General features: G+C 43.9%; 1 protein-coding gene across 2 annotated transcripts in view; it reads right to left on the minus strand.

Moving 5' to 3' along the window:
• The window catches only part of TRPC5 (transient receptor potential cation channel subfamily C member 5), a 104,533-nt gene that overhangs the window by 5,708 nt on the left and 72,195 nt on the right, over nt 1-26,630 (minus strand). The window contains exons 7-11 of one of the 2 annotated variants that reach the window (XR_012996105.1): nt 22,261-22,456; nt 5,715-5,921; nt 5,493-5,534; nt 3,198-3,287; nt 1,289-2,466 (exon numbers count right to left, since the gene is read on the minus strand). Coding sequence is in view for 1 of the 2 variants with exons in the window: in XM_076347405.1 (XP_076203520.1) it covers nt 1,732-2,466; nt 3,198-3,287; nt 5,493-5,534; nt 5,715-5,921; nt 22,261-22,456 (1,270 nt within the window). In the remaining variant the exon portion in view is untranslated. Of the gene's footprint in view, nt 1-442; nt 2,467-3,197; nt 3,288-5,492; nt 5,535-5,714; nt 5,922-22,260; nt 22,457-26,630 lie in introns of those variants that run through there. The other variant, XM_076347405.1, reaches the window with a different exon arrangement.

Below are 26,630 nucleotides of genomic sequence, written 5' to 3' on the forward strand. Positions count from 1 at the left end.
CAGCTGCAGGCGTCCCAGCATCTCTGTAGTGAGAAATCCCTCTCCTCCTGACCCTCTGTCCTGCCACGAGAGCTGCTCCTGCCCCTTGCTGGTAAAATCTGACCAGTGCCAATGGTAGGGGTAGATTTTCCAGCACTATGCTTTTACAAATGGAATTCACAACCCAGTTCACAGAAGAGGTGATTTTTGGCAACCACCCTTGGGATGTGCTCCAGCTCACGTAACCTCTCCTGGGAACAGAGCCTTAAGCGTGACTGCACGAGCACAGTAACGAAGCTCTGTCATACGGGAAGGCCATTTCTGAGCTCCCGGTCAGGACTTGCGTCCTCCAAGAAAGCAGCTGACTAATAACAGCTCTGAAGTGGTGGTAAGTGCGTGCCAATCATCTGTGTTTCTTAGCAACACCGCAGAAGAAAGTTCAAGTATCGCATTGTTTTTAAAAAAAAAAAAAAAAAATCAACCATTTTGCCCTTGAGGGGGTTGTCTTCTCCCCTCTCTGATGCTCCTTAGGACAAAAGCGGTGACATTGCTAGGCCCTGTCCAGATGCTACCACAGCTGGGGAAATGAAAGATAACATCCACTGCCACACTCCTTTTTGTTGCACCTTAGAAAAGGAACTGCAGAGACTTTCCCGGCTGCCAGATGCAGTTTGAGCTGCTCTTGCTTGGGCTGCTTTTCAGAAATGCAGCTCACAGGCCCAGGGAAGGTGATCTCTCTTAGCACTTGCCATATACCAGGACGCTAGGTTTTCTTCCTAAAGCCTGCTATCCATCAGAGAGGCAGCAAAAAGCGAATGCAGCAGTGGAAGTAAGATTAGGAATTTCAAAAAAAACAGATGCAGCTCGAGGGGTGGGGTGTAAGGGCAAGGCTCAGGGGTGGGTTTTGGTTCAGCCCATTAGGAATATGAGAACCACACCGAGGTTTGTGTTTCAAGCAGCCGCAGCTGGTGTTGGGTCAGTTCATCTACACACAAGTTGGTAGGAAGGCCAGGTGCTGGCTTCCACAGTCAACCTAACTGCAAGGTCATTCTGCTCCCTACAGGGGGAACTTCTTACGGGAATTAGGTAAACAAGCAAATCATAACATGTTCTAGCTGGATGATCAAAGGGGTCTCTTACTCAGTAACAATTTACAATATTAATATAATAAACAACCTGAAAAAACACACACAACCAAAAGAATCGGAGGTCGTATTGCTTAAAGAAAACAAAAGCCAGTTATAACCTGAAACCCTTTCTAAAAAGATTTTAAATAGGATTCTCAGCCTCCTGCTAAGCCGCTGCTCACCAGCTGGTTGTGTTGACGAGGAAAATGGAGCAGGACGCAGAGCCGATCATGTTGGACAGCAGCAGTGATAACCCAGCGGTGGTGGGATGACGATGAGAACACTGGAGAAATCCTTTACTCGGCCACCAGCGTGTCTGAAGTCTGTGGGGTTTGAAGACTAAGACTGCATCCGAGTGGGGTTTGAAGGCTGAGACTGCATCCGAAGGGATTCCTGTCGTTCATAGTGACCTTACAAATGGTGAAACCTTTAGTTTAGTATTTGTGAGTGTAAAAAAAGTAAATTAAAAAAGGTGCAGATGGCTATAAAATAGGCTAACATAAGTAGTTATTCACTTTTTTTTTTCAACTGGGGACAGAAAGGAAATAGTAATGCTGAATCAGATGAGCGCAAACAATTACAAATAATTGGCTAAGTTTTCCAGCGGGTGTTGAGATAGCTTTACTTATAGCCGAGTTGTAACGTGATCCTCCTGCCCGTCTTTCCACTGGTTTATAAACAAGTCACAAGCCTCTCCCCATGAATCAAACACATCCTCTGACGAGTCTATAAGTTTGGAATTAGAGGAACAAATACTGGAAGCACAGTGAAGGGAGCTGGTACAAACCACAGGGCACTCCTTGCTCTGTCCTGTAAGTCTCGTGTTCCCGCTGTAGTCCACCTCATTGAGGTTAATTTCACTTTTGGAACAATTCTCTTCTCTCTCTTTATCAATCTGAGAATATTTAATGTCTTTCCACATGTAGTGTGGCTGAATAATTCCATCTGAAATAGTGTACATGGGTTCTGAGTTTGGTTCAGGTACGTGTCCATTCATCTTGGAGAAAAGCAGGCCCAGTCTCTTAAAGGACTCCTTCTTGGAGCTGGAAAGTCTCTGAACTCTATTTCCATTTCGGACAAAGGAGCGCTTACTGATCCCATTGCTTTTTGGCTTCTCTTCCACCATATTGATCCCAGACATAGTTTTAATTAGAGCAGATACATTGAAGTCCTTTTTTTTGTTGGCTACATTGAAAGACACGCTCTTGGCTTTGGATTTTTCTCCAGCGCCATCCTCATTCGTTTCATCCTTTTGGGACACCTCTGTGCTGCTGGTAGAATAACTTCTCCTCTGGGGCTTCCTATTTCCTAAGAGGTCAAGAACTTCATAGCGAAAACTTGAGATGTCCTGTTTTAATTCCTAGGGCGGGAGGAGAAATGAGTTACACTCAGCAGCTTTATCTGTGACATGAAAGAATGATCATGTTTCCCTTGGGAGAGCTGTTCGGAGTTATGCAAATGGCTGATACCAAATCACACTTACAAGAATACCACATACATCTTCATTATTCACTGACACACAAAAAAATGTATTGGTAATCCTGAGAATTGGAGACCTCACAAGATCTTTGTTTCCAAAGGCTGTGGGACCGGCCCTCTTGACCGACCCCCTCTGCCCACTCCACCACCCCCCCCAAAAAAAAGTAAAATAAGTCAGTTATAGAAGAGAGGAAACACTGCTGAGATTTGGAAATACAGCAGGAATCCTGTTTAGTTGATAGGCCCAACTTCAACTTTGTTGGTACGTGTTCTTCGTATCCATTAACGCAGACTCCTTCTTGGCTCTGTCTGGGTTAGGATTAGGAATGTGATGTTGATTCAAATCAGATACTTCATTCCTATCATTTTCCAATGCTTTTGTCTACATAACATATTGTATATTAAATCTGGGAGATGATCATATGAGAAGACACTCAAATAACAATATTCTCTGCTTAAAAAACCCCCACATGCACATCATATATATTCCCAGTTCCAGTAATAGTCCTGTTTCCACAGCAGGTTACAAATCATCTTAGCAAGTTAGTGTGAACTCTGCAAGTGGCTACTTGAATTAATATAATAAATTATTATTAAGGAATAATAAATTACCTTGAAATTTTCTTCAGTTAAACCTTCGTTGGTTTTGGAAGTTCTTATCATTGCTGCAACATATCTTTTCACAAGATTTCTTATCACTTCCTGGAATAGGAAACAACATGAGTGATTCAACTGCTGGCTCAGACCAAACTGTTCTTACTTCATTTCACTGAGTTCTTACCGACAGTGGCTGTCCTGACTCTGCTGACTAAAAAGAAAATCACTTACCATTAGAATCATAAAATCACAGAATCAGAATCATTAAGGTTGGAAAAGACCTCTAAGATCATCGAGTCCAACCGTCAACCCCACACCACCATGTCCACTAAACCATGTCCCTAAGTGCCTCATCTACACGTCTTTTAAATACCTCCAGGGATGGGGACTCCACCACTTCCCTGGGCAGCCTCTTCCAATGTTTAACCACTCTTTCAGTAAAGAAATTTTTCCTCACGTCCAATCTAAACCTCCCCTGGCGCAACTTGAGGCCGTTTCCTCTCGTCCTGTCGCTTGTTACTTGGGAGAAGAGACCCACACCCACCTCGCTACAACCTCCTTCCAGGTAGTTGTAGAGAGCGATGAGGTCTCCCCTCAGCCTCCTTTTCTCCAGGCTAAACAACCCCAGTTCCCTCAGCCGCTCCTCGTCAGACTGTTCTCCAGACCCTTCACCAGCCTCATTGCCCTTCTCTGGACACGCTCCAGCACCTCAATGTCCTTCTTGTAGTGAGGGGCCCACATTAGAAACAGAACACTGTCTTTTAAACAGAACAAACCTTTTGAAAGGGTTATACAACCTCCATCTTGAATGCTCAGTCGTTAACTACAGTGAGACGGTATTTTGTACTTGTTTTGTGTATGTAAAAGTCATCGAGAAAAAATTCTTGATGTTCTGGAATGTCCTCAAGCCATTTAATCTCAGCTGCTGAAAGTTTTTAAGATTACCAATCATCTCGTGTATATGCTGTGTATCCTGACAGGCGAAGCTTGCCATTTGAGGATTGTTTATCAAGTATTTGAAAGCCAAGGAGGGTACGTTGACAACAAATAACCTGAAGAACAGCCAGGACCCCCATGGGGCAATGCACATTCACGTTAAACCACATCTACCAGCTGCCTGGGTGTTCCCTAATGGCAGGTTAGAAACTCCTTTCAAGGCTGCTGCAGTGTCTGGGGACAGTGCTGGAAGGACTGAATCACACCCTCAGAGACTTCTCTAAGGGCTCTCGCTCCTCTGTGTTACCTGGGCTGTTTGTTACAGGACAGATTTTTGGTAGGTTGAGATCCATTTTGCTCTGTGTTCGTGTACCACCTTGCCGGCTTTACATAAGCAAACTGGTACTTCAAGCTTGTACATTTATCTGTGCCGGCCAACACACACAGAGGTTGATCTCTATATACAGAAGGGACTACTCCAAACCTTCCCTTCATTTCCCCCATTTCATAAATAGGGATAACAAGTCTGAGCAACACCAAGCATGAAGATGGTCTCCGCACCAAGGTTCTACTGGGAGGTTTTGTAAGAGATCCCGCTGTTGGTACCTGTAAGCTGTGCTGTGAAGTCAGGAAGTACCACATGTCTGTTGTCAAAGGTGACTAATTGTGTTAAACATCAAATTCAGATAAAAATACTCTTCAAAAAGCAGATGTCAAGTAAGACAAATTACTAATGGCTTTTGACAGTACAGCCTAACGCACCACCTCACATTCTGGAGAATTTTTTTTTCCTTCCAGCATGCTGGCATAATACATCACACTAAATTCAAGTACTGAAGCTGGTGTTTTTAATAGTTTCATCCTTTTATAGGTTGACTTTAATGAGTACTTGATGACAGGCAGGCTGAGAATAAACAAAACCAGAAAAATTCAACAAAGGAGCCATTCCTCCTTCCTGAGCTGTCCAAGACAAAAGAAAATCCCAACCACTGTTTGAGTTAGGGATGCTTTACAAAAAAAGAGCAGGAGAGGAACAATTCAAAAGTATGTAAAAATGCTGCAGAAACTGTTTTAATCAGGATGGCATGACAGCCTGGTCCCTCTGATGGCAATGGGGATGTCACCTTTGACTTCAGCAGCCAGACTGATACCTTGGCAAGTCTTCCACTACTTCAGAGGGGGTGAAAGGCTAGGAGTGATTTACTGAACCATCCCACTTCTAATGAGGAAATGTTTTAATCCATGATAGGCAAAATCCTCTTAGAGGACCTACACTTATCAAAATATATTCTAGAAGCAAGCAAGAATCGAGGTATTAGAAAGTGAGCAGAAGAAGAAACAGCAAGTAAAATCTTTATGTGCTCAAGAGTTTACCTGGTAATGTTGATTCTGAATCAGGTTGTCAGCATGCCGTTCCTGGAAAGAGAAAGGCACAGATATATTACCCGTTTAGTCCTGTCTTTAGAGCTCCTGGTGGCTCTTAGCAAATTATGATCCAGCAACCTTCTGCTGCACCAGCAGAACAGTGGCCCTCGCGATGCTGAACATGCACAAGCACCCTCAAAAAATGAAGTATAAAACCAGGCAGCTCCTTACTGTGAATGTTTTGAGGTTTTCATGCCTCTTCTGTTCATCGTCAGAGTCGTTGCCTGGGCACAGCTGATTGTGAAGCCACTTGCAGAGGTACCAGACCGACTTGGGACTTGGGACAATGTTAAAAGGAGGGGGCAGAGTTGCACCTTCATCAAAGTAACTCATCCAGAGCTTCGTCCGTGCAAACTTCCACTCAATATCCGCATGGTCCTATGAGAGAAGGAAAGAGACTAACAGCTTCAGGCAGGCTTTCCTGGGGCAAATGCCCACGGCTGAGGAGGTGACGTGAGCAATAAAGGATTTCTCCAGCTGAATGGTAATCCTGAGAACTGGAGACCTCACAAGATCTTTGTCTCCAAAGGCTGTGGGACCGGCCCTCTTGACCAACCCCCTCTGCCCACTCCACCCACCAGTATCATTTCTTCCATCTCGCTCGCCGGGGGTGTACTTAAAAAAATCAGTGTGAAACGTAGCTAGAGTGTAAAAATACCAACCACTGAGAAATGAGGTGACAGCAGTATTCAGCAAAAAGAATTTCACGTGCTAAAGCCTGGCTTTGTCCTTTAGAGGTTGTGCTTATTAGTTCACCAATACAAGCAGCAAGAAAACACATTTCTTATTTTGCTTTTTGCCAGCACTTCTATTATCACGAACCGTTGTTTCTCATGTCCAAATCCAATAAATTTTCACATTCTTCCCTGGAAAAAGATCTTTCATAGTGTTTTTTGATTTGTTTGGTTTTTATAGCATCCATTAATTCCGCTCTTATAAGGAAGTGACACATTTTATGCATGCCATATTTTAAATCTTGCCTCTGCATTACCCTTACACAAAATGGGAGACATTTTACCGTTTGTTTTTTTGTTTGGGGTTTTTTTCATTTATATTATCACCATGCTAGCTTGCTGTGCTCTAGTGTTTTTCATCCCAACAAAGTAAAGGTGGAAAGTTAATAGCATCATTTTACAGCTGCACAGATAGGCACACGGTCCATACAGTCACCAGGAAAGGAATACTGAGTCTATGCAAGACACTGACCTTATAGACTGCAAAATGGTGATCCCCAAATCAAGCTATCTGCAGTCTAGTCTGTGGAGTCAACAGGCTGTTCTGCCCAGTAACAAACTGTATATTCCCTTCAACATCAGACCAGAGATATCTACCTACAGCCTGGCTTCAGAGAGATACTGCAGCTATCCAAAATGGATTTCATGCTGTTTCGTGCTAAAGTTTAAAAACGCCACTGTTTTGTACGTTCTGCAGAAACTCTGACATTAGGCAGAAAAGGAAGGAACTAGTTTGAAGCCTTCAAGCCAAGCAGTGCTGAACACAGCTTACACTAGTACACTGAATTTAAATGGTCAATTTGTGTATTGTTATCATTACAGCATATAGCACTAAGCTGATGGTTATGACATTTTAGCTGTTCAGCATTTACATTAACAGTATCTGACATGAGATTAAACCAAAGCCGTGATGATCTAGGCTAAGTAACAGCACAAGGTAGGAGAAAAGGACAATGCAGGATTTTAAGTTTCGGAGGAGATTTCAACCAGGTTGGAACAAGCAGTCCTCCTGAGTGAGGGATGCTGGGCTGCAGGGCAGCAGCTCTCAGAAACAAGCAGCGAAGTGTAGGACAGGGAGTTTAATAAAATATGGCTGAACATCGTGCCCAAAAAATTACTACACTGGCTTTCTGGCTACGCTCCAGTGCTCTGACATGGGTAAAATATGCTCACATTTTGACAGTGAGGTGCAGCTGAACTGCATTTTAGTAGTGTATTCAAATTACGTGCAGCTCTCGATTTAAAGCTACTGCCTCAGTGGCCCAGAAGCACATTAGTCTCTGCAGATGGTCTGAATCAGCCCAGAACACTACCATCCCCTGCCAACTTACCGAAAGGGCTGCTTTCAGGCCGTAGGTAGACTCAGAGAAGCAGCCTGCCATGCCCCTTTTTGCCTCATACATTATCAGACCCCATAAGCAGGGAAATTGCAGCATCAATTGAGATGTCCTGTCAAAAGATGTCCCGTCAGAAGTATTAGAAGCTGATGCTGGTGGAAATTAAGTTCTGGGTAGTAAAAAATGCAGTTTGCAGCAGTAGAAATAATTGCCACCAAAAAAAAAAAAAAAGTCCTGCTCATTTTTTCTTCATTTGTCTCGTACCTGCAGGCTGCAGCAAGCTCAGCAGAGCTGGAGGAGAGCAGGACAAGCTGGTGCCATGCAGCTGCTGCTCCTCCTTCCCAGACTCTGGGTTAGTGCTCCGAGCTCCACAACCAGCCCACAGGACGACTCCTGCCTAATAACTGCTCAGAGTTAAAGGCAGAGCTGTCCCAGCCTCTTCCAGAAGCAGGGCTGGCTGCTCCCTGCTCAATCCTAAAGGCTCACTCACACCCATCTTTCTACCTGAACATTTCCTGCTCTGGGCAACTTCAGTTGAAACAGTCTTCAGAAGAACGACCGGCATCACACGCCAGGTAAGCCAAGGGGCCGCTGGGGAGGGCGTGCTGCCTGCAGCGGAGGCGGGAGATCAAATCTCTCTTGGTAGAGAAGGGGCCTGAGCTGCAGCTTTCTGTGCTCTACCTGGACATGCTCACTACCAGGGTAAACCCAATAGCAACTGCCATCTTGAAAGGCTGCAGACAAGAGGCGCGTTGCTGGTTCAAGCATCTAAAGCATTTTGTAGGGGAATAGCTGTATGAGACCAACACTGAGTTCTTCAGCCCTGCTGTGAGTAAGCCTTTCTCAGGGTGTGCAGGAACTACAGACACCTGGCAACACTGATAGCACTATCTGGGGCAGCTGGAGAGCTTAGGGTGAGGCAGTAGCTGAAGGAGAGTGCAAAGACTGTTATTTTGGGTAGAGACATGTATATTTTAAGTTCTTTGTCAATACAGAAGTAGGTGTAAATGTCCTATTGAGGAGTCAGAAGACAGAAGGTAGTTTGGAGAAGGTTATAAATCCACCCTTCCCTTCTACAAAGGTCCATCAAAGGTCCAGTGTCGGTGGTGGGGTGGGATCAGGTGTGGTGACTTGGCAGTAATTTCCTTCAGCACATAAAAAGGGCATGTCCTGGACAGAGGTGATTTAGTAGTGGATGTTGGATGCTGTTTGTAGAGGAGGATAAGGCAAACCTATAGCTTGGGGATTGTAAATTAGTTTCTGGGAAAGGAAGAAAGAAATGGGCTAAAGAAGTTTTTCTACACAGAGTATTTTCTTTTTGTTCCTCATTTTAAAATAGTATAAGGGGACTACATGGGCTTGCCTAGGGGCCGAATGCAGGTGCAGGGCAGTGCTGTGAAACCTAGCAGGAGTTTCTCATTGGGTAAGTTTTGTGGTTGGTCTGAACAAATCCCTGTTGATCTAAATGTGTCTGTGGGTGAGGCTGGTGGATGCTGGCTGGCTTCAGCCCCACCTGTATTTCTTCCTGTGCAGACTCAGCCAACAAGTGGCAATATAACCTCTTTTAAAAGACAGACCCTCTGTACAAAGCTCAAAGTATCTTTTCTTTCTCTTTCTCTCTCTTTTCTGTTGCTGTGAATTCCCTAGGGTTTACAAACTTAGCCTGTCTCAATTATTCACCTTGATATATTGAGAACCTGAGCAAATCAGATGGGAGCTCCTGGCAGCAGTTTTGTGTTGGCAATATATAGCAAAGACACATTTCAATTTTACTGAGAATGTCTTTGTGTGCCAGGAAACCACCATTTTCTTGGTTAGAGCTCTCTTTAGTGCTGTAAGCAGTGAAATCTGCACACAAAACTACAGCCTTCCTAACTCGCCTCCATGTGTTGAGTACCAAGAGTACCATGCTTCAGCAATCATTCGATAGCCAATTCAAACCTGAAGCACTCGTGAGTTACAGCCAGTACATCAGTCATTGCGTTGGCTGTGAACGTGGCCCCATGGACCACAAGACGTGCTCCAGGTTTTTGGTGCATCTCCCCAGTGACTGCAGGCCACTGGGCAAGCTTTACATTTTTGAGAGCTGCCCGAGCCTGAGCCTGCTTTGCATCAAAGCTGTCGCAAAGACTGCATGTAGGTGAACACTCAAAGCAAGCTCACTACAGTGAGAGTCCAACCTGAGGGCCCTTCCCTTGCTCAGACTGGGCCTGGCCACCACACACCCCGCAAAGCTATGCAGCGGATAGACAAGCCCGGACCTCCTGCTGGAAGGTTCGGTGCCACCCGTAGTGGTGCTGCGCTAGCCGCTGATTTACAGAGATGGGTCACAGGAGATGGCATGTTGGAGCCCGCTCCCAGGGACAGCCAGCACAGATGGAACCCTGGGAGGCTTCAACAGAAATGGGTTTCCTAAGAGAGGACTGGAGGAAGCGCAGGTGCTCTGCCCCTGCACAGGGAGCGCTGGCAGAGGGCACGCACCAAGGGGAGCTCAACGGTGCAAGATGTGCCCTGCAGCGCTCTGCCATGGCGAGGAGCTTTGAGCAGACCCACTGCGCAGCGAGGACAGGATCCTCACAGACCTGTGCTGTCTCATAGAATGTTCTTAGATGACAACTTTTTGGTAACATTTATAATAAGCTAAAGAAACATATCCACTAGCTTTGTAAGTGTGACCTTATTGCTTTAGGAATTTAAATCCAAGTTTGGATTTCACTGTCCTCTCTTTGAGCTCCTGTTGCTCTTGCCCTTGTTCTTGTCACTGTTCTCTTTCAAGCACTGCTCATCATTTCAGCTATAAAACACTCTACTTCTAAGAGGGCCGAGCCCTCAAGCTCGAAGAACACATGAACTCAAAGAAACCAGCACTCGGCTTCTTTGTGAGAAAAAAAACTGTATCACTTACTATCACAATGCGAATGTGTCATATTGGCCACATAATCCTCTTGCAGATCTCTGCCGTTTGAAGTGATAATTAATCTCCCATAAAGATTTCCCCGTGGGATCGCTGAAGCCATCTTACTGTAGCAGTTGCGAGGATTTTCTAATTCAGTCAAAAAGTGATGTATTCACAGATGTGCCAGATTTCAAATAATTACCTGCTACACTAATTATCCAGGATAAGTCAAGCATTAATCTCCATCTTTATCTCTGTGTAGAAAATCTGTTGTTTACACTTTGTGAAATGTTTTTTGTAAAGATTTCCATCACCATCTCCTTGCTGGGCCATATGGTTTAGATCAGACTTTGCCAAATAATGGCCAGCTTCTCAGCTGGTACTGACCCAGCCAGCAGAGCCCCAGCAATGGAAGACTGTTTCAGTTCTCTGTATGAGATGGCTACCAGTGCCGCAGCCTCTAGGTTCCTCAACCTCTTCATGTGTTTAGTATTTCAGCTCCCTCGTGGCTGGAAAGCTGATGGAGGAAAATGCTGTTACTTTTAACTTAGCACATAGGAGCTGAAGCACAGGGCTGTCCTGTGGGAAGCCTGCGGCAAACTGGGAGCCCGATCTCGTGACTCTTGAATTAGCATCCCTGAAACTACTGGGATAGTCCTGAGTTTACGTTAGCTCAGGGCTGATGATAGGCTGAAACAGCACTCTGCTGTTGCACACTGTGGTTAGCTCTGGTTTAGGCTGGTGTAGAGCCTGGCACAAACACTCAGCTAAAACATAATGCTGAGATGACGGTAACGCTCGGCAGCCAGGCACTCTGAGATCTTCAAACTTTTCCACTGTAAAACAATCACAAGACAATGAGTTACTGAAGCTCCTCTGTGCTACACAGAGGTGCACAAGGGCTTCTGCCCCTTCATCTAACAAGAGGGAAGAAGTGTGGTCCTGGGATGCAAATCTTCCCCACGCCCATTTGGAAAGAATAATGTATAAAGACGTCTAGCATCTTTCTAGCTGGCACAAAAAGGGCTGCATGTGCCTTTCTTGTGCTTTATTATACAACAGTCAGTGGGCTAAGCTGGAAATCAGGCTGCTGCCTGTCAGATGCAGATATAGATGGCTGTGACAATGCCCTCAGGACCAGGCTGTCTAGCCGTGACTGAGTGCTTCAGAAGGAGGCACGGGAAGCTTTCCCGTTGTGCCGGGAATGCTGGCAGAAGCCGGCGTGATTTCTGCATCAGGAGTAGCAGGACTGCTCTCTGCTGCTGTCCCAGGAGGTGCCAGCAGCAGCCCCACAAGGTTAGGAAGTGCCCAAGCTGTAGTACTTTCCTCTAGGAAGGAAGGAGGAGGCGCAGCGTTCACCTTTAAAAGGTGCTCGCTGACATATCTTATTTGCAGCCTATTGAGGAAGGGAGGCTTGTTGCCTGAGAGGCACAGGAACTTCAAAGGTGCTTTTTTGCTGTGTAATTAGCTGCGCTGCGTAGTGTAGGAAAAGTCATTAAACTCTATTTAGTATATTTCTATCTCACGTGCCTCTTTATTGCTTTTTGCTAAACCCAGAGCAGGAAACAGCACAGAAAATGTATCAGCAATGGCTTTCAAGCAGGCTAGCACAAGAAAGATACCCTTGTGTGTCCTGAACAGAAAGCATTGCAGAAAGAGGGTCAGGAGAATGTTAATCTTTACAGAACCCGACACAGACGACTCTTGTGCAGTTTCAAAGCTGTTAATTTTGTAATATGTTTTGGGCAAACTGGTAGTAACATCAGCAGAGCTTGGGGGTTTAATGACAAGCCCAGAGAAGCAAGCAGCAAAAATCCAAGCAGGCTATTTGAGGTAAACGATGCTTAATATTTTTCAAAGAAAAATATGTCATAGAAAGAAAAAAATGTCTATAAGAAAAAGCAGGGACCTCCAAAGGCAATTAATGCATAGGTAATTCAGCTGCAGCTGACAACAAATGACTGCTGTCAAAGCTGGGGATGACATACTGAAGGATAAGAACTTAATAGGATCAATCTCAAAAATAATACAAGAAAAATTACTACAGGAGGACAATCTAGCATTAGAAAAAGCAATTAGAACAGTCAGGGAATGAGGCAGCCAGAGAAGAGATGAAAGTATTGTCTAGCACAAAATCACACGCTGCACTGGGTAAAGCAAACGGAGTCCTGATCAGCGACCAGACGGGCGGCTGCAGTGGCCCCACGCTGACCACACACGGCTTTGAAGAGGAGCGTGTGGCAATGCCCTGGGGAGAACAAGCCCACGGCAGACACAAACCAGCACATACAAAGCGAAGGAGCACCCAGATGTGAGGGAAAACATGCTCAGAGAGCCGCAAAGCAAACCCCATGCACAAGCATGCAACAACGCAGGCAAATGGGCAAGGGCAGGGCGTGCAGTGTGGGGAGGGAGAGCAGGTCCCCGGGCAGCAGCTCGGCCGGGGATGCGGGGCGCTTTCTGGCTGCAGCACAGAAAAGAAAAAGGACGTACATGAAGCATCATAGGCAAGTCCTGAAGAAATACTCATAAATAAATACCAGCACTGGGATACAAGAAAAGAGAATTCTTGGGCCAGGATACAGGTAAAGTCTTGATTTCAGAAAAGAGCTATCCTTATCTGGTAAAAGGCAGAAGGCAGCAAGGCCCTTAGGTGAGGAAATCAAACAGAGCGCAAGGGAGAAAAACCCAAAATCTAAATGTTTACATAGCAGACATTTCAGATAAGCCATCAATGGGATTGCGAGCCTTAAAAACTTGAAAGCTGGATGAAGATCCCAGTCATGGTAGAGCCCATAAAAGAATACGCTGTAACAGAGGAAGTTAGGAAAAGCTTCCTTCATTTTGCAGTGTCCGAGGTCCATCACTTCGAACAGATCAAGGGAATGGCCAGTTCAGTTTCAACAAGACATACAGCACGGTGACTGCGTTTTATAGTAAGATGGATAAAGGGCTCCATCTTTGGAGCGTAGCCAAAGAGGCTCGGAAATTATGGAAAAGGGGTAGGCCACTGGTTGCAATGGAAAAGAAAATCACTAATGGCTTCTGAAGACGCAAGGTCAAGTGAAGAGCACGGGCATTCACTTCTGAGTGACACCACAGCAGACCTATTAGATGAGCTGTTGCACTGGCCATCGCTTCCCCAGAACGGACCTCCATGCTGCAAGTTGGCCGATTTTCCCAGCTCCGGGGAATCAGTTTGTACTTGGAAAATGCATGCTTTAGCAACTCTGCTATTTATATCTTCCACGTGCAGAATATATTAATAATTAATTTTTTTGTTATAGCTTGCAATGCATTACATTCCACAATGGATTTAGGTTATATATATCAATTAACTTTCATCTCCCACCAGCATATTGGATGGAAACAATGATAGCTAATGAGAAGGCCAGGGAATATTATATTTGAGAAAACACAGAGAACTGCGGATTGTGCTGGTTTTAGTGCAGTTAAATTATTTGAACTGACACCTTTTTTTTTTTTCCCTTCAGTCACATTCTAGTAAAGTTCAGTTTTTATTTTAATAGTCAAATAAATCAGAGCAATAGGAAGGTCATGCAGACAAATAGTTCTCTAAAAAAGCTTCAGCAGGAAGAAACAATGAGAAAGATATCACTAAAGCTTTGTTCTTCCTGCCATCCATCCTCTCTCCTTTATCACTGCCTGCTAAGAGCCTCTTTTCATGCTCAGAGAGACAAGGTGCATCTCTGCTGATAATGTTAACTACTTCCAGCCAGGTCAAAATCAAGTAATTCACACGTGCCCATAGAGAAACGGTGGGCTGGGAAGGTATGTCTAACCCAAAGTGCTTGAGTGTTGATGAACCTCTGAGTACCGTGGCAAAAAAGAACAACTTCGCCTCATTTCTACTTGCACTATTTCCAGAATATTATCTTTTGATTTTTTTCTGCATAGCCGGTCAGCCTGGGATTTGAGTCTTCCAAGGAGGAAGAAATGTCTTGAAATTTCTTGCTAGACTGGTGGGAGCCAGATACAAAGGAGACTCAGGTACTTCTCTGTACCCTTCTTTATTTCTTGTTTCTTTTTTTTTTTTTCCAAGAGAAATTAGTCCCAAGAAGAAAAATCCCAGTTTGGATCCACATGTGAATTTCAGATCCCAGGATCCAGCCTGTGCCATTCTAAGGATGTGATTTCAGCTGCAAAATGTGATGTCAGCTGCAACAAAGGTATTTAAAGGTCTAACAGTTTATTTAATGTGTTATTTGGGGCCATTGTTAACTTTTAGATCTCAACTCTGATTATGAGTAATCACAAAGCACATTTGATGGTCTTTGCCACTGACTCCTGTGCTACAAAAATGTTAACCAGAATATCTGGTTGCATCGAGCTGGCCAGATGGGGAGTAACACAGTAAATTCATTACTGGTCTGACCGTGGGAGCTGTTTTCATGTGTTGCTGGAATTTCTCTGAATCAAAGCTCTGAGCCTCACTGTGTCTCTTTAGGCTTTACAACCTTTTTATGCACATACATACACAGCCCTGATATCCCTTCCTCAAGTAACCAAAAGAATGAAATGATCATTCCCAAACTTCCATAGTTAAGCAATGAAACCATGTACATGTATTCAGGTACCAAACGCTTTAGTATTTTGCTCTTTTATGACTGGTCATAAATTGCCTTTCCTCAGCGAAGGAGTGGAGCTGGACTATGTCTTTTACTGAGTCTGTCAAGCTCATAGCACCAGTGGGAGAAGCAGGTGCCCGACACCTCTGGAAGTCAGCCTGCTTGCATAGTCACTTAAATGCAGTGCATGAGCTTAGCTGCCAAAAATTGAAAAAAAAATGCTCAAAAAATGAAAAATACTAGCTAAACATCCCAATTGCTTAAATATATCCTTGAGCCAAAAGAAAGGGAACCATTACAAACGTATAAGATCGCTCAAGTCTCTAAGTGAATCTTGAGCCGTACAGACAGCGCTTATTCAGGAGACGAAGCCCCTGTTTCTTCCCCAGATTCTGAGAGCAGGGTCTGCAGCTGAGGAGCTGCGGCGGACCAGACTGGAGAACAGAAATGCAGACGAGGAGCCACAGCACAGCATCCAGGTTATTAGACATCTTCCCGTTTAATTGGAGTTGTATGTATCCTGTTTCACCTATATAATCAGCATCAACTTATTTGCTAGATTGCAGTGTGTTGAAAGGGAAATCTGTGAAGCACTGGCATCTAAAAAGTCACGTTTCAGAGGATTCTTAATATAGCTGTTCCCAGTGCTCGTATCGGGTGAAAGCTCTTCCCAGATAAATCCCTTTTAGTTTTTCACTGCTTTTTCCTCAGTAATATTTTTCCTTTATCTTTCACTTTTCCTCTTTTCTTCTGCCTTTTTAACAGAAGTCCCCTCGATGCAGAAGCACAAGCTAATGCTAATTGAGCTTGTCAGGCCTAAATAAAAGATGGGGTAATGTAGGGGGCTGCAACCTACGTGGTTCCATCTGGATACTTCAACTTCTATCATGTAGCAAGAGCAAACCTTGCTGCGCTGCTTCGCACGTAATGGGCAGAGAATTATTGACCTGTCATGCGGGGCACTGTTGCGTTAACTACACCGAAGAAAACAGAACCCACCCATATGAATGCCAGCAAATTCCCTGTAATATCTTAAATCAGTCAGGGGTCATCTACAGATTGCAAGCTCATCTTGTTTTTTACTTAAATGTAATGTTTCTGCTCCTCTGAATAAGCCATGAGTGGTTTGGCCATGGTGGTACACAGGGTCAGATAAATATCTGGGTTTTCAAAGATTAAAATCAACAAAAAGGATTAACCTTCTGACCCTGCTGACAGTGGTCGTATGAGCAGGGGTTTGCAGGATTGGGCACTAGGATGGAGAATTAGTTTTGTCTAGTCTGACAACAGAAGAAAGATGCAGCATGTGAAGTCAGAGCACATCGAGTGCTTCCATTTAGAGGCTCTGCAAACACCAGATGAATATTAACAACTTGATTCAAGTCCATGGGTTATATGTAATTAGGCCAAAGCCAGCAAAAAGACAAACAGTTCTACACCTTCAAATGAATACTTTAGCTTGCTAACAAAAAGCAATTAAGCTGCCTGCCAGTCTAGAGCAAGGCTCCAGGGCTAATTTCACACACAGGCTTCTCGCTGTATGGTAGCATCACGGCACACCACTGCTGCAACATATTTCCCTTCACTTTCAAATAAAAATCTGTTGGGAGTCCCCCACATCCAGCGACGAGCTCCAGAGAAAGCACCCAGCCTTGGGAATCAATCCCGCTCCTCTAAAGATGTGCTACAGCTATGCAGGAGGGAACTAGAGAGCAGGGGTCTGGCATTTCTTCACACGTATCACACTCCGTGGGGAAACGTAACAGAAATCTGTCTGTCCAAATGTCACAAAAGGCACCGACTAAGTTCAGGAGAATTTGCGATTTCAATTAATTATTACTGATGACACGGATGAGTTTTGGGAGCACAGTAATTGAGATTTGGGTAATTACAGTTGCACTGTAGAATGAAGAAAAGACTCGAGTGTATTACCTGCACCCAGAACACGGGGTCTGCACATGGGCAGTGACCAGCAGGATGTGTATGTTGGTCAGCTGGAGCCCTTGAGGGCCATGAAACTGGGGGACAAACAGTGATATTTTATTCAGCTGGCGAACCAAAGGAGAGCCATTTAATCCCCTTTCTAGAGCCTAGTTGTGTTGCTACACCATAAAAACCTTCAAGAGACATTAATCCCAGCTCATATTGGCAACAAGAGTATAACGAGAGGATAATTTCATTTCCTGCTGTATGACAGAGTTAAAAAACAAACACATCTCGATTTCTCCTAAGAAACTCAAATTAATGGTTCTGCAATGGGACTTGTGAGATGAACACTTCCTGATGCTTTACAATAGCTTAGATTTGAGTCCAGGCTTTGGAGCTGGCCTTACCTCTACAGGGGGACAATCTACCACCCCAAAACCTGCCACATGCAGGGACTGTCCAGCTGTGTATCTTGAACTAAGTCTATTGATTCGTAAAATTCTTCCTTAGCAAAACCACCACGTAATAACTGTGCAGGTCATGCAAGCAGAGGAGGTGCAACATTTTTTTGACAGTCCTAGGGGTCATGGATCACAGTGGGGAAGAGAATTTCTGCTGCTGTTGTGAATTAAACTGGGTAGCAATTACTGCCATGGTGCTGAGGGAGTTCAACTGGTGCAGAAAACTAGAGGAATTCTTGTTCTTTGTAGATCAGGAAAAGTTTGATACTACTTCCTGGGGGAAATCCAAAGTCATCTTGGAAACAATGTAATAGGGAGCTGAAAAATCTTTATGTTCCTCTGTACTTTAATTTTTAAGCTCTCTACTTTGCAAAAATGGAGAAAATTCCATGTACAACATCCCTACACTTACAGTCAAAATTTCCTGAAAGTGATCACTTATTTTTAGCTGTGCATACCAACTGTTTCTGTTTACTGTACAGCTTTTGTTTTGCTATGCAAAATATTTATCATTTTCATTCTTGTCCTCCACAATACGTGCTAATCCACTCCATTTCATTCCATCATTTAAAACTGCACTCCTAGTTTGGTGTCCAGTGTCCTAATTTCTCCAATCCGAACACTGGCAACTGTGTTTCAGTTTGGTCATACACGCTACTAGCAGAGATACACTTAAAAAAATTAAAGGTGCAGCTGTCTTTCGCAGTAACAGCTGTCTGAGATGAACTAGCTTGAAATAACAGACATGCAAACCAACAGGAGGATACAAAATACAATATACAAAACAATTTTGTAACTTAATACATACTGCTGGAGTGAAGTCGTTATTCCAACACCACACGTACACCATGTATTACACACCTGAAGCTGTAACACCTTCACTTTCATGCACAGTAGTTAAAGGTAATTTTTCTCAGACCTACTTTGGTGTGACGCTATCCCTGAAGTATTAAGCATCGTTGTACCTTCCTAAAACATCTGAAAGCTGCAAGTGCTTACATCTCTCCTTAATATGTCAGTGGGATGCCTAGTGCTGCTGCGCGCCACTTATCGCTCCAACTCACCTGGAACTCAGATTACGAGTTCACAGCCCTATGGTTCTCCTCCTGCAGATGGGCCTTAGCTGCCGTTCTTCCATTGATCTTGCTTCCCATTGCTCCTGCGGCTGCAGAGTCAGAACTGTTGGTACAGTTCCAGTGACTAATTCCTGCGTGACTTCCCAGAATATCACGGATGTGTCCATGAGGAACATGCTTTCAGAAAATCTGCGTAGATTGCTAATTCCTTGCAAAATATACCTGCACGCTAGGGCACCAGAAAGGCCAAAATGCACCTGCTCCCTAGGACCCCCAGTAACACCCACTATCGCATTGTTCTGAAAAAATTACAAACTGGCAGAAGGATTGTATAACTTCAGATGCAGCCAAGTGGCAATCCTATGAGAAACAGCCTCTCACATAAAGTGTCCTCATTACCCACTCTGTTACTTTCTGCCACTTACAAATGATGGAGCCACCTGGCTACTCTCAGATAAGTTCCATTGTCCTTCCTCTTGTCATCGTGACATATTCCTCTTCTATTCCTCAGGTGATGGTATTTCTGTCACGTCTGGGAAGGTATTGAGATGAGAGACCCGGCAGTGCATAACATCCAGTTTCATTCTGTGCTGCTTGTATAGAACATTCTGATCTTCACATATTGAAACAGCGCAAAGCGTATGGAAATTTTGGTGTGCATTTGGATTTTGTTTGCTTTGTCGGTGAAACACAGCACCTCCCATAACCAGCTCTTGGGCTGTATGAAAAAAATCAATATTGAAACTGCTTCAGGGTACCCCTAGGAAAATGTATTTATTGAAGTCTGAAATAGCTTAGTAAAAAACCAACAAAATTACGGCAGAAAAATTCTTCCTTCTGTGAGTCAGGAATCACTCAAAGCTGTGTGGAGGTTTTACTCTTTGCTTGCCTTGCCCTGTCTTCCACAGATACCCTGTGGTTTCATGCTGTGTGCCTACAGTGCTTAATTAACTACCAAGCCCTAACCCCCATACTGGGGCGGCACAAGGAAGAGCAAAGAAAGAGCAGCTTAGATTCTCCTTTCTCTACCCTCACAGCAGAAATTCATGTATATATGAGACAATGGAGAAAAGCTAACCCGAAGAATAACTGCTACAAATGCATTAACATATTTGTCCCCAGAAGAAAGGAGGGGAGAAAGACTGTTTGCATTGCAGCAGTGCCACTGGCTTATTAACAAGGGGAATTAATTAAGCTGTCCTGACCGCTCCACTGCAGGGATCAACAAGCAGAGATGCACTCTCATCCCTGATGTCTAGCTCATTTTATTTCTCTGCAGAGTCCTGCACGTGGCACAAGATTTCCTACCAATGTATTTGAGAAGACGACCTTCACCCCGCTCCAAGGGCTTCTTGGTCCCTTGCCCTCCTCCCTCCCTGGAATGCTGTCATTCCATGTGTATTCAATGTAACATAAATACTAGGAGGAAGAAATGTCCAGTCTAGCAACCAGTCTACTGTGACTCAGAAAGGGGTAGACCCGATTACAGGAGGTTAAAAAATGACCCACAGTTGTAAAGCTCAACATTTATTAATGAGTTGTTTTCTTCAGGGAAGAGATTAATTGATGTTTGTCCTTAGAATACACATGAAGAAAACTTGTCCCTGAGAGAATGCTGTGAGCATGCAGAAATATTAGCTTCAAAAAACAAGCTGCATGCACTGCACAAGAGGCTGGAAGTGACTGCCTCTTGCCTTCCCAAGAAGGGAAGGCACTGCTCTCACTAGCAATTGCAATATGACAGCTTAAGTGACAAAGAAGTATCCTGTAGCATTTTCACTGTCATTCTTCTGAGTAGGGGGCTCATGCTGCACGCTGAATTGCGTGTTATGCCTAGGTTATCTGGTGAGTTCAGTCCTTTACCCTCAGGTTTCTCACAAGCATACTTTCTGATGGAGCAATTCGCTGTTCCCAAGTCCTCCAAATACAAAAACATTAATACAACGGTCCCCTCTGAACCATTCACTTCAGTTAATTGTTATGATGGGTCTCTCCAAGTCATGTGGGATTGTTTGTAATGTGTCATTGCATCACTCAAATTATTCAGGGAAAAGAATGATGAGTGGTTTGTATCCCAGTGAATAGCAAATACTGCTATTCTTATGCCAATCTTGGGTTTGGGCGTTGTGTCAGTGACAAGCCTATTTGATGACAATAAAGGAAGGGGAATGGGAGTAAATGGCCAAGGATAGTATCTTTGTTTTCTGCCCCTCATTCCAGTCTCCCTGGAATGTGAGGAGTAGCACTGAACAAAGGGAAAGCACTTAAAGCATTGAAACAGACTGATAAAGCAGCCTTTGTGATAAGCTGCTTTTCTGCTCGTTTGGAAGGTCAATGGGCCATTTTTTCTCATACTTTTTAATGTGATAAAGATCAGATGTCCAAAAGTATCACCGATTTGGCTGGGTCTGTGCTCAGTTTGACTAGATAACTAAATTTAGGAGCCACTCGAATCAGCAGTTGATCAACAGCAGTTGTGGAACCTGTTCAAGCAGACAACTCAATACTCCCCTCTGTGTGCTTTAGCCAGGAAAGGAGCTCACCCATACATTTCCCCAGAGATTTGTCCAGGAAGTTGGGAATGGAAATAGTAGGAGAGCTGGTGCTGGTTCTTTTTTTCTGTGTTTTATCCTCTATCTTCTAGAGTCAATCCAAGAGTCATCCAAAGCAGAGAAGGAAGTCTCTACTCTGCCTGTACTTCTGAGTGACCAGCTGAGGACACAAATGACTTTCCTAACTTCTGCTTCTGTTCACAGATGATGTAACGCTTCATCACCTCACTATCTCTAATCATGTAATCATGTAATCATCTCTAATCTATCTCACTATCATGTTAGGTGTCAGAACTGGAAAGTAAGTGCCCGCTGGTGTACCTGAAGTACTGTGCACACAAGATTTAGCTTCCTTCCATACTGTTTCTGTGTAGTTTACTTGAAGAGCCTTAAAATGCAGAGCCATGGCGCTTTAGTTTTCAATCTGTTGACAAATTTAATCATCAATGTACAGATTGGCTTTTAGGTACACAGAATGAGATTACAGTAGAGAGACCAATTTTGAACATTCAAATGAAGATAAAGTTCAGTTTGAAACTGGCTCTACAGCCAACTGGCAGCCCTGAGCTGCCTCAGCTCAGAACCATCCTACACTGAGGTTACTCAGGAATCTGAGATTATGGGCCTGCAGTCAGCTGCCAGGAGACTGGCTGGTGTTACAGATGGAAATGATCTAATTTCAGTGGGAAGACTGTGGGATAAGAAATTACAGGACTGGGCTCCTGACACACACGGCTTCAAATGAGAAAATAGTAATAGGAGAGAGGAAAAAAAATATACAACACCCACCCCCCAAGTTAAAACCAAACATCAGGAAGCAGTGGGAAGGCTTCCCTTTATATAACCTCTCTGCTACAAAGTAAATCAGCTGCTAATGACAAGGTGATCAGTGAGGTTACTCTACAGGAGAAGACAAGGGCAGATCACAGCTGGTAAGCCTTTTCCAGCTAAGAAACATTACAAACAGAGCAAAACCTCCTCCGCAAGCATGATTCAGGCTAGTGAGTAGAAATCCCAACTATCTGCTGTCAAAAACTGGGGGCAGCAGTCTCCAGCATCCCAGAAGATACATACTTGCTATAAACCAAACAGATGAAGCACACAGAGAAAAATAAAAGCAAAAAGAGAGAGAATGAGGTAACTTACGGCAATGAGCTGGTAGGAGTTGTTCATCATGGCTATGAGCATGTTCAGCAGCACAACAAGGGAGATGACGTTGTAGGTCCCAAACATAGTGGCCCCAACAAATTCTGTGAACTCATGTCTGGCTTTTACGTTGGTGACGTAGAGATTCAGCAAACCGAACACAGACCAGAAAAGTGACTGGAGGGTCTCGAAAAGTCTGCAAATAAAACCAGATTTTTACTTGGCTACCTGACTCTGGGGAATGGAAAACAATGCCTGGTTCAGGCAGCGTTCAGGTGGGGAACACACAGACATCGGGAGCCTGGGACACCATAGAGCGACTGCTCAGTACAGACATTTATTCTCCCTGGGAGGCAGTCCGCACTCCAGCCACAGTCACCCATTGGCCAATGCATGTGAGAGTTGTGTTACATCAACAACATTTGCTACCTGTCCAAGAGCCCTGTCCACATCCTTGTGAGGTGCAACGAGCCTAACTGCCCTGAAGGAACCCAAGGTTCCCCTTCCCACTCTACACACATGCAAAGAACAGCCACAATATAGTCCCTCTAATTAAAATTGCCATGCTGTGATACTGCTGTTATTTATAGACGTAAGCTCTCCTGTTTAATCGGTGCCTGCATCATTAACATGTCTGCAGACTAAATGTTCAGGGAACCCATCCCAAAGTATAGCATGACCGTAGCAGTTAAATAGTGCACAACAACGAGGCACCACTAGGTAGGAGATACGAGAAATCACGTCCACTTGCGCCTTTTGCTCTAATATAGGCTGAGAGCTTGCAATTACTTTGGCTGCAAGTGAACCAGGCCGGTGTGCGAAGACCCCGTCTGTTAGCAATGCCCGTGGCCAGAAATGGTGGTCGCTACGGCTATGGCTTGTGCAGCAGCTCCCACCCAGCACAGTGCAGTGCCCTCAATAGCATGCTGCAGCAATTGATCAGTAATGACTCAGATGAAAGAGAGTCATCACATTAATTCAGCTGGAGAGGTTTTCTTCTTTTGAAGTCTTCCTTCCATAGATGAACTAGACCTGACCTCACTGTGCTTTACAGCTGATGAGATCATCCCAGGTCTCTATTTGCTTCAGCCAGAGACAAGTGACCTTTTGCAATCACGTCAAATACATAATCAGCAATCTAAATAATTGCTCTATTTGGGCATCTTTGTTTTGGCTTTCCAAAATATGGCATTTATATCATCGAAAAATGACATTTATATGCCTGTTCAAGAGTTTCCATTTTGGCCTGAGGTCAGTAGATATTTTCAAATGCTCCTACTAGAAAAATCAATACAAATAATTCAGATACTTTACTTGACATACCAGGAATCTGTTCTCCCGGCTTCTCCAGGCATCTGTTCCACATGTACCCCCGTGCTTTATATGGGGATTTAGTTTCTTTGTGTATTGTGGACGTATCTCATGTTTTTCACTGGCCAAAATTATAAAGACTCCTTAAAGCAAAAATCCTTTCTCCCAAAAGTCAGGCTGTTTGTTAGATTTATTAAATAAGTCAGGTGGTAAAATAAGGATTAACCAAAGAATGCTAAGCATTTCTCTACTAAAAATGGTGGAGTGCTAGCTATCTTTTAACTTATTTTAACTGTTAGCAGTAAAAGTACTGATTAGGCTGTAGGCTCAGGGGAGACAGAGGTTCCTGTCATGAAAATGAAATCAGTCTTAGAAGTGATCAGTGCATTGCTCTGAATTCACAGTATTAACCAGGAGTATAATTTGGGCCCAGACTAAGGCCAATATATTTACATGTGGACATGTAGTCCCCCTTGAAAAAGACAGCAACTGGTTTCTGCAACTTTGCGTAGAAGTAAGGCTTAGTTAACTCTTTCCTCAGTGTTTAATGACAGGCCAGAACCACAGTCTCTTTTCACAGTAAGTGTTTCAGGTGGGGCTCACACTTGGGGCTCACACTACTTCGGAGAAGCAGCTTTAAAAAAAGAATTTTGGAAACTGTGATTGAGAGACTATCCTCTCCTGCCGAGTATATTTTGGATCTTAAGCAAACAGGAGAAATCTCAAAGCTCCACCACTCTCCACGGCATCTTAGAGAGAGCAGGTGCCCCCCTCTGCCACAGGAACTCTCCTGACCTCCTGCAGTCCCTGGAGAAATGGCCCCAGCGATCAGCGTGACCCTCCAGTGAGAATGACACAGCAGGCAGTAAGGCATGACTTCCTCCACCCCTTCCTCCTCTTCCTCTCCCTCTTCTTCCTCCTTCAGTTGCCAGAATCACAACGATAAACATATTTTCAAATTGTCTGCCTAAGCAGTAGACACTCTGCTTTCTAAGGGATGGTGAAGCCAAAGCATAAAACCTTAAATTATTCATGACTTTACCTCATTGCTCTCACAAAGGAATATTACTTTTCCATGATGTGTGTTTGCGATGCAGAAAATTTCCTCACCAAGAAAATATTAAACCCATCCTTCGGGAGTAATAGGAAATAATGCACCAGTAAATAGGTGTCACATTTTAAACAAGCTGTACAAACGCGAGTGGCGTCCTGCTTTTCCTTCCCTTACAAAATTAGATCTTATTGTGTGACTGCCTAGAAATGCTGGTAGGAATCAAAGGGTACTGATTGAAAGCTTTTTACATTTATTCTTTCATTAGGGATGAACTATGAGCAAACTTGAGGTAACACCAGCTCTGACTTGAATTCACTCCAGCCATGCTTGCTCTCCCCAGCCCAACAACATAATTTTCGGTTTTGCAGGTTGCTCGTTCTTAGCCAGTCACCCATGCTGTGCATCTCCTCAAGGGCCAAATGTCAGCTTGTACTGGGGGTGTTAATAACGACTATTTAAACTTTTAAGAACATGTTAAATAAATTTCTTAAGCAAGTCTCAAACAAAAAGTAACTGCAGAGCATTCTGTCCCCTGCCAGGAAACCTCAGTCCTAATGGATCCCCTCCCACTGCGACTTTGTTTTAAACAAACCTCTGCCATAAAGGCTGAGCCCCCTCAATTTCCTTTCTGTGCTACATTCTCCTTGGCAGGGGGTTTAAACTGAATGTTGGGGTGGGAGAAATTGTGGTCTGTATTTAAACTGATCTGCACACTTTCTGTTAAGTGGTTCTGTATCATTTCTAGTTCCCAAGATATTACACCTTCTTACAGACTTGAGGATCTTTTTTTTTTTCCTGCTGACCCAACGCTCTTTTTCTTTAGTCAAATCCTGCTGTTGTTTTCTCCACTAACCTGCTGACAGTGAAATCTGTAAAACAACTGGTTTGCAATGGAGACAGGTCCAAACCAGAATGCAGAACTGAATACATCTGTTCACCATAGCTCCAGGGAAAGGCAGGCTCTAGTCCTGAACTTTGTGGTTTTGACCCTTTGTGAGCTAGAAGTTGCCGCTTAACAAACATCGTGCTTGCCGAACATTTCTCCCTCTGGCTGCTGCATCAATATGGACGTAGATCAAGGAATAGTATTTGTTATTTAACTCCTTTGCCAGGGCAGCACAGCACATTTCTGGGGTATGCGAAGCAATTAAAATAGAAAAAAGACCAAAGTCTTTAATTCTGTTTTTCATTAGCACTGTGCAGTTCCATTCACTTCCTCCAGATATAGATGGGTTTAATGAGAAAATTCATCAAGCCTATGGTGTTCCTGCTCTGCAGTGGAAAACGGCAGCACGTCTGGTCTACCAGGTCATGATGCTCTTGTAAGGCTGGACTCTATCCCATGAAAATCCCCCACTTCTTTTAAGGAGGGAGCCCGCAGGACAATGTTGGAGCCTTTCCTCTTCCAACCTAGTCATGTGGCCTCAGCCATCATCTGCTTTTGATAACGGTGCAAATAGGTCACAAATCCTTTCTTAACCTCAAGCCTTCAGCTGAGGAAGGGTGGAGAATTATTGGGCATTATGACAAGTTTTATTTAATTTAGCATAAAGTGGTGGACAACAGTTTTGTTTTGCTTGTTTGCAGGGCGTAGGCCTTTTTCTAGACCGTGCTTTATTTATTTCTCTTCCCATTGTGTTTTAAGTACTGTGCAAGCAGCAAGAACAATTGGGTGGGGGCTGATTATTATAATTATTTCCACTATTAGTAATTAAAACAAATACATCAGAAAGACAATTCATGTTATTTTTCAGCATGTGCTATCTCTTTCAACCCTGCCAGCTGTCATCACAGCAATTTCCATGCCAACATCTCAGTAAAGTACCAGCATTTCCAGCAAAAAGGATTTTGCTGGGATTTTAGTCTCACCCCACTGCAAGGAGACCAGAGAAGCCTGCAACATCATGTATGCATAAAAATGGCCTAGGTGAGATTGCTGTTGTTGCTGTATCACATTATTTACTAATACCTTTTTTTCATAGGTTTATCCCTTATTTTCTACATT

The sequence above is a fragment of the Aptenodytes patagonicus genome, chromosome 9 (genome assembly GCF_965638725.1).
Source record: "Aptenodytes patagonicus chromosome 9, bAptPat1.pri.cur, whole genome shotgun sequence".
Taxonomy (NCBI): Eukaryota; Metazoa; Chordata; class Aves; order Sphenisciformes; family Spheniscidae; genus Aptenodytes; species Aptenodytes patagonicus.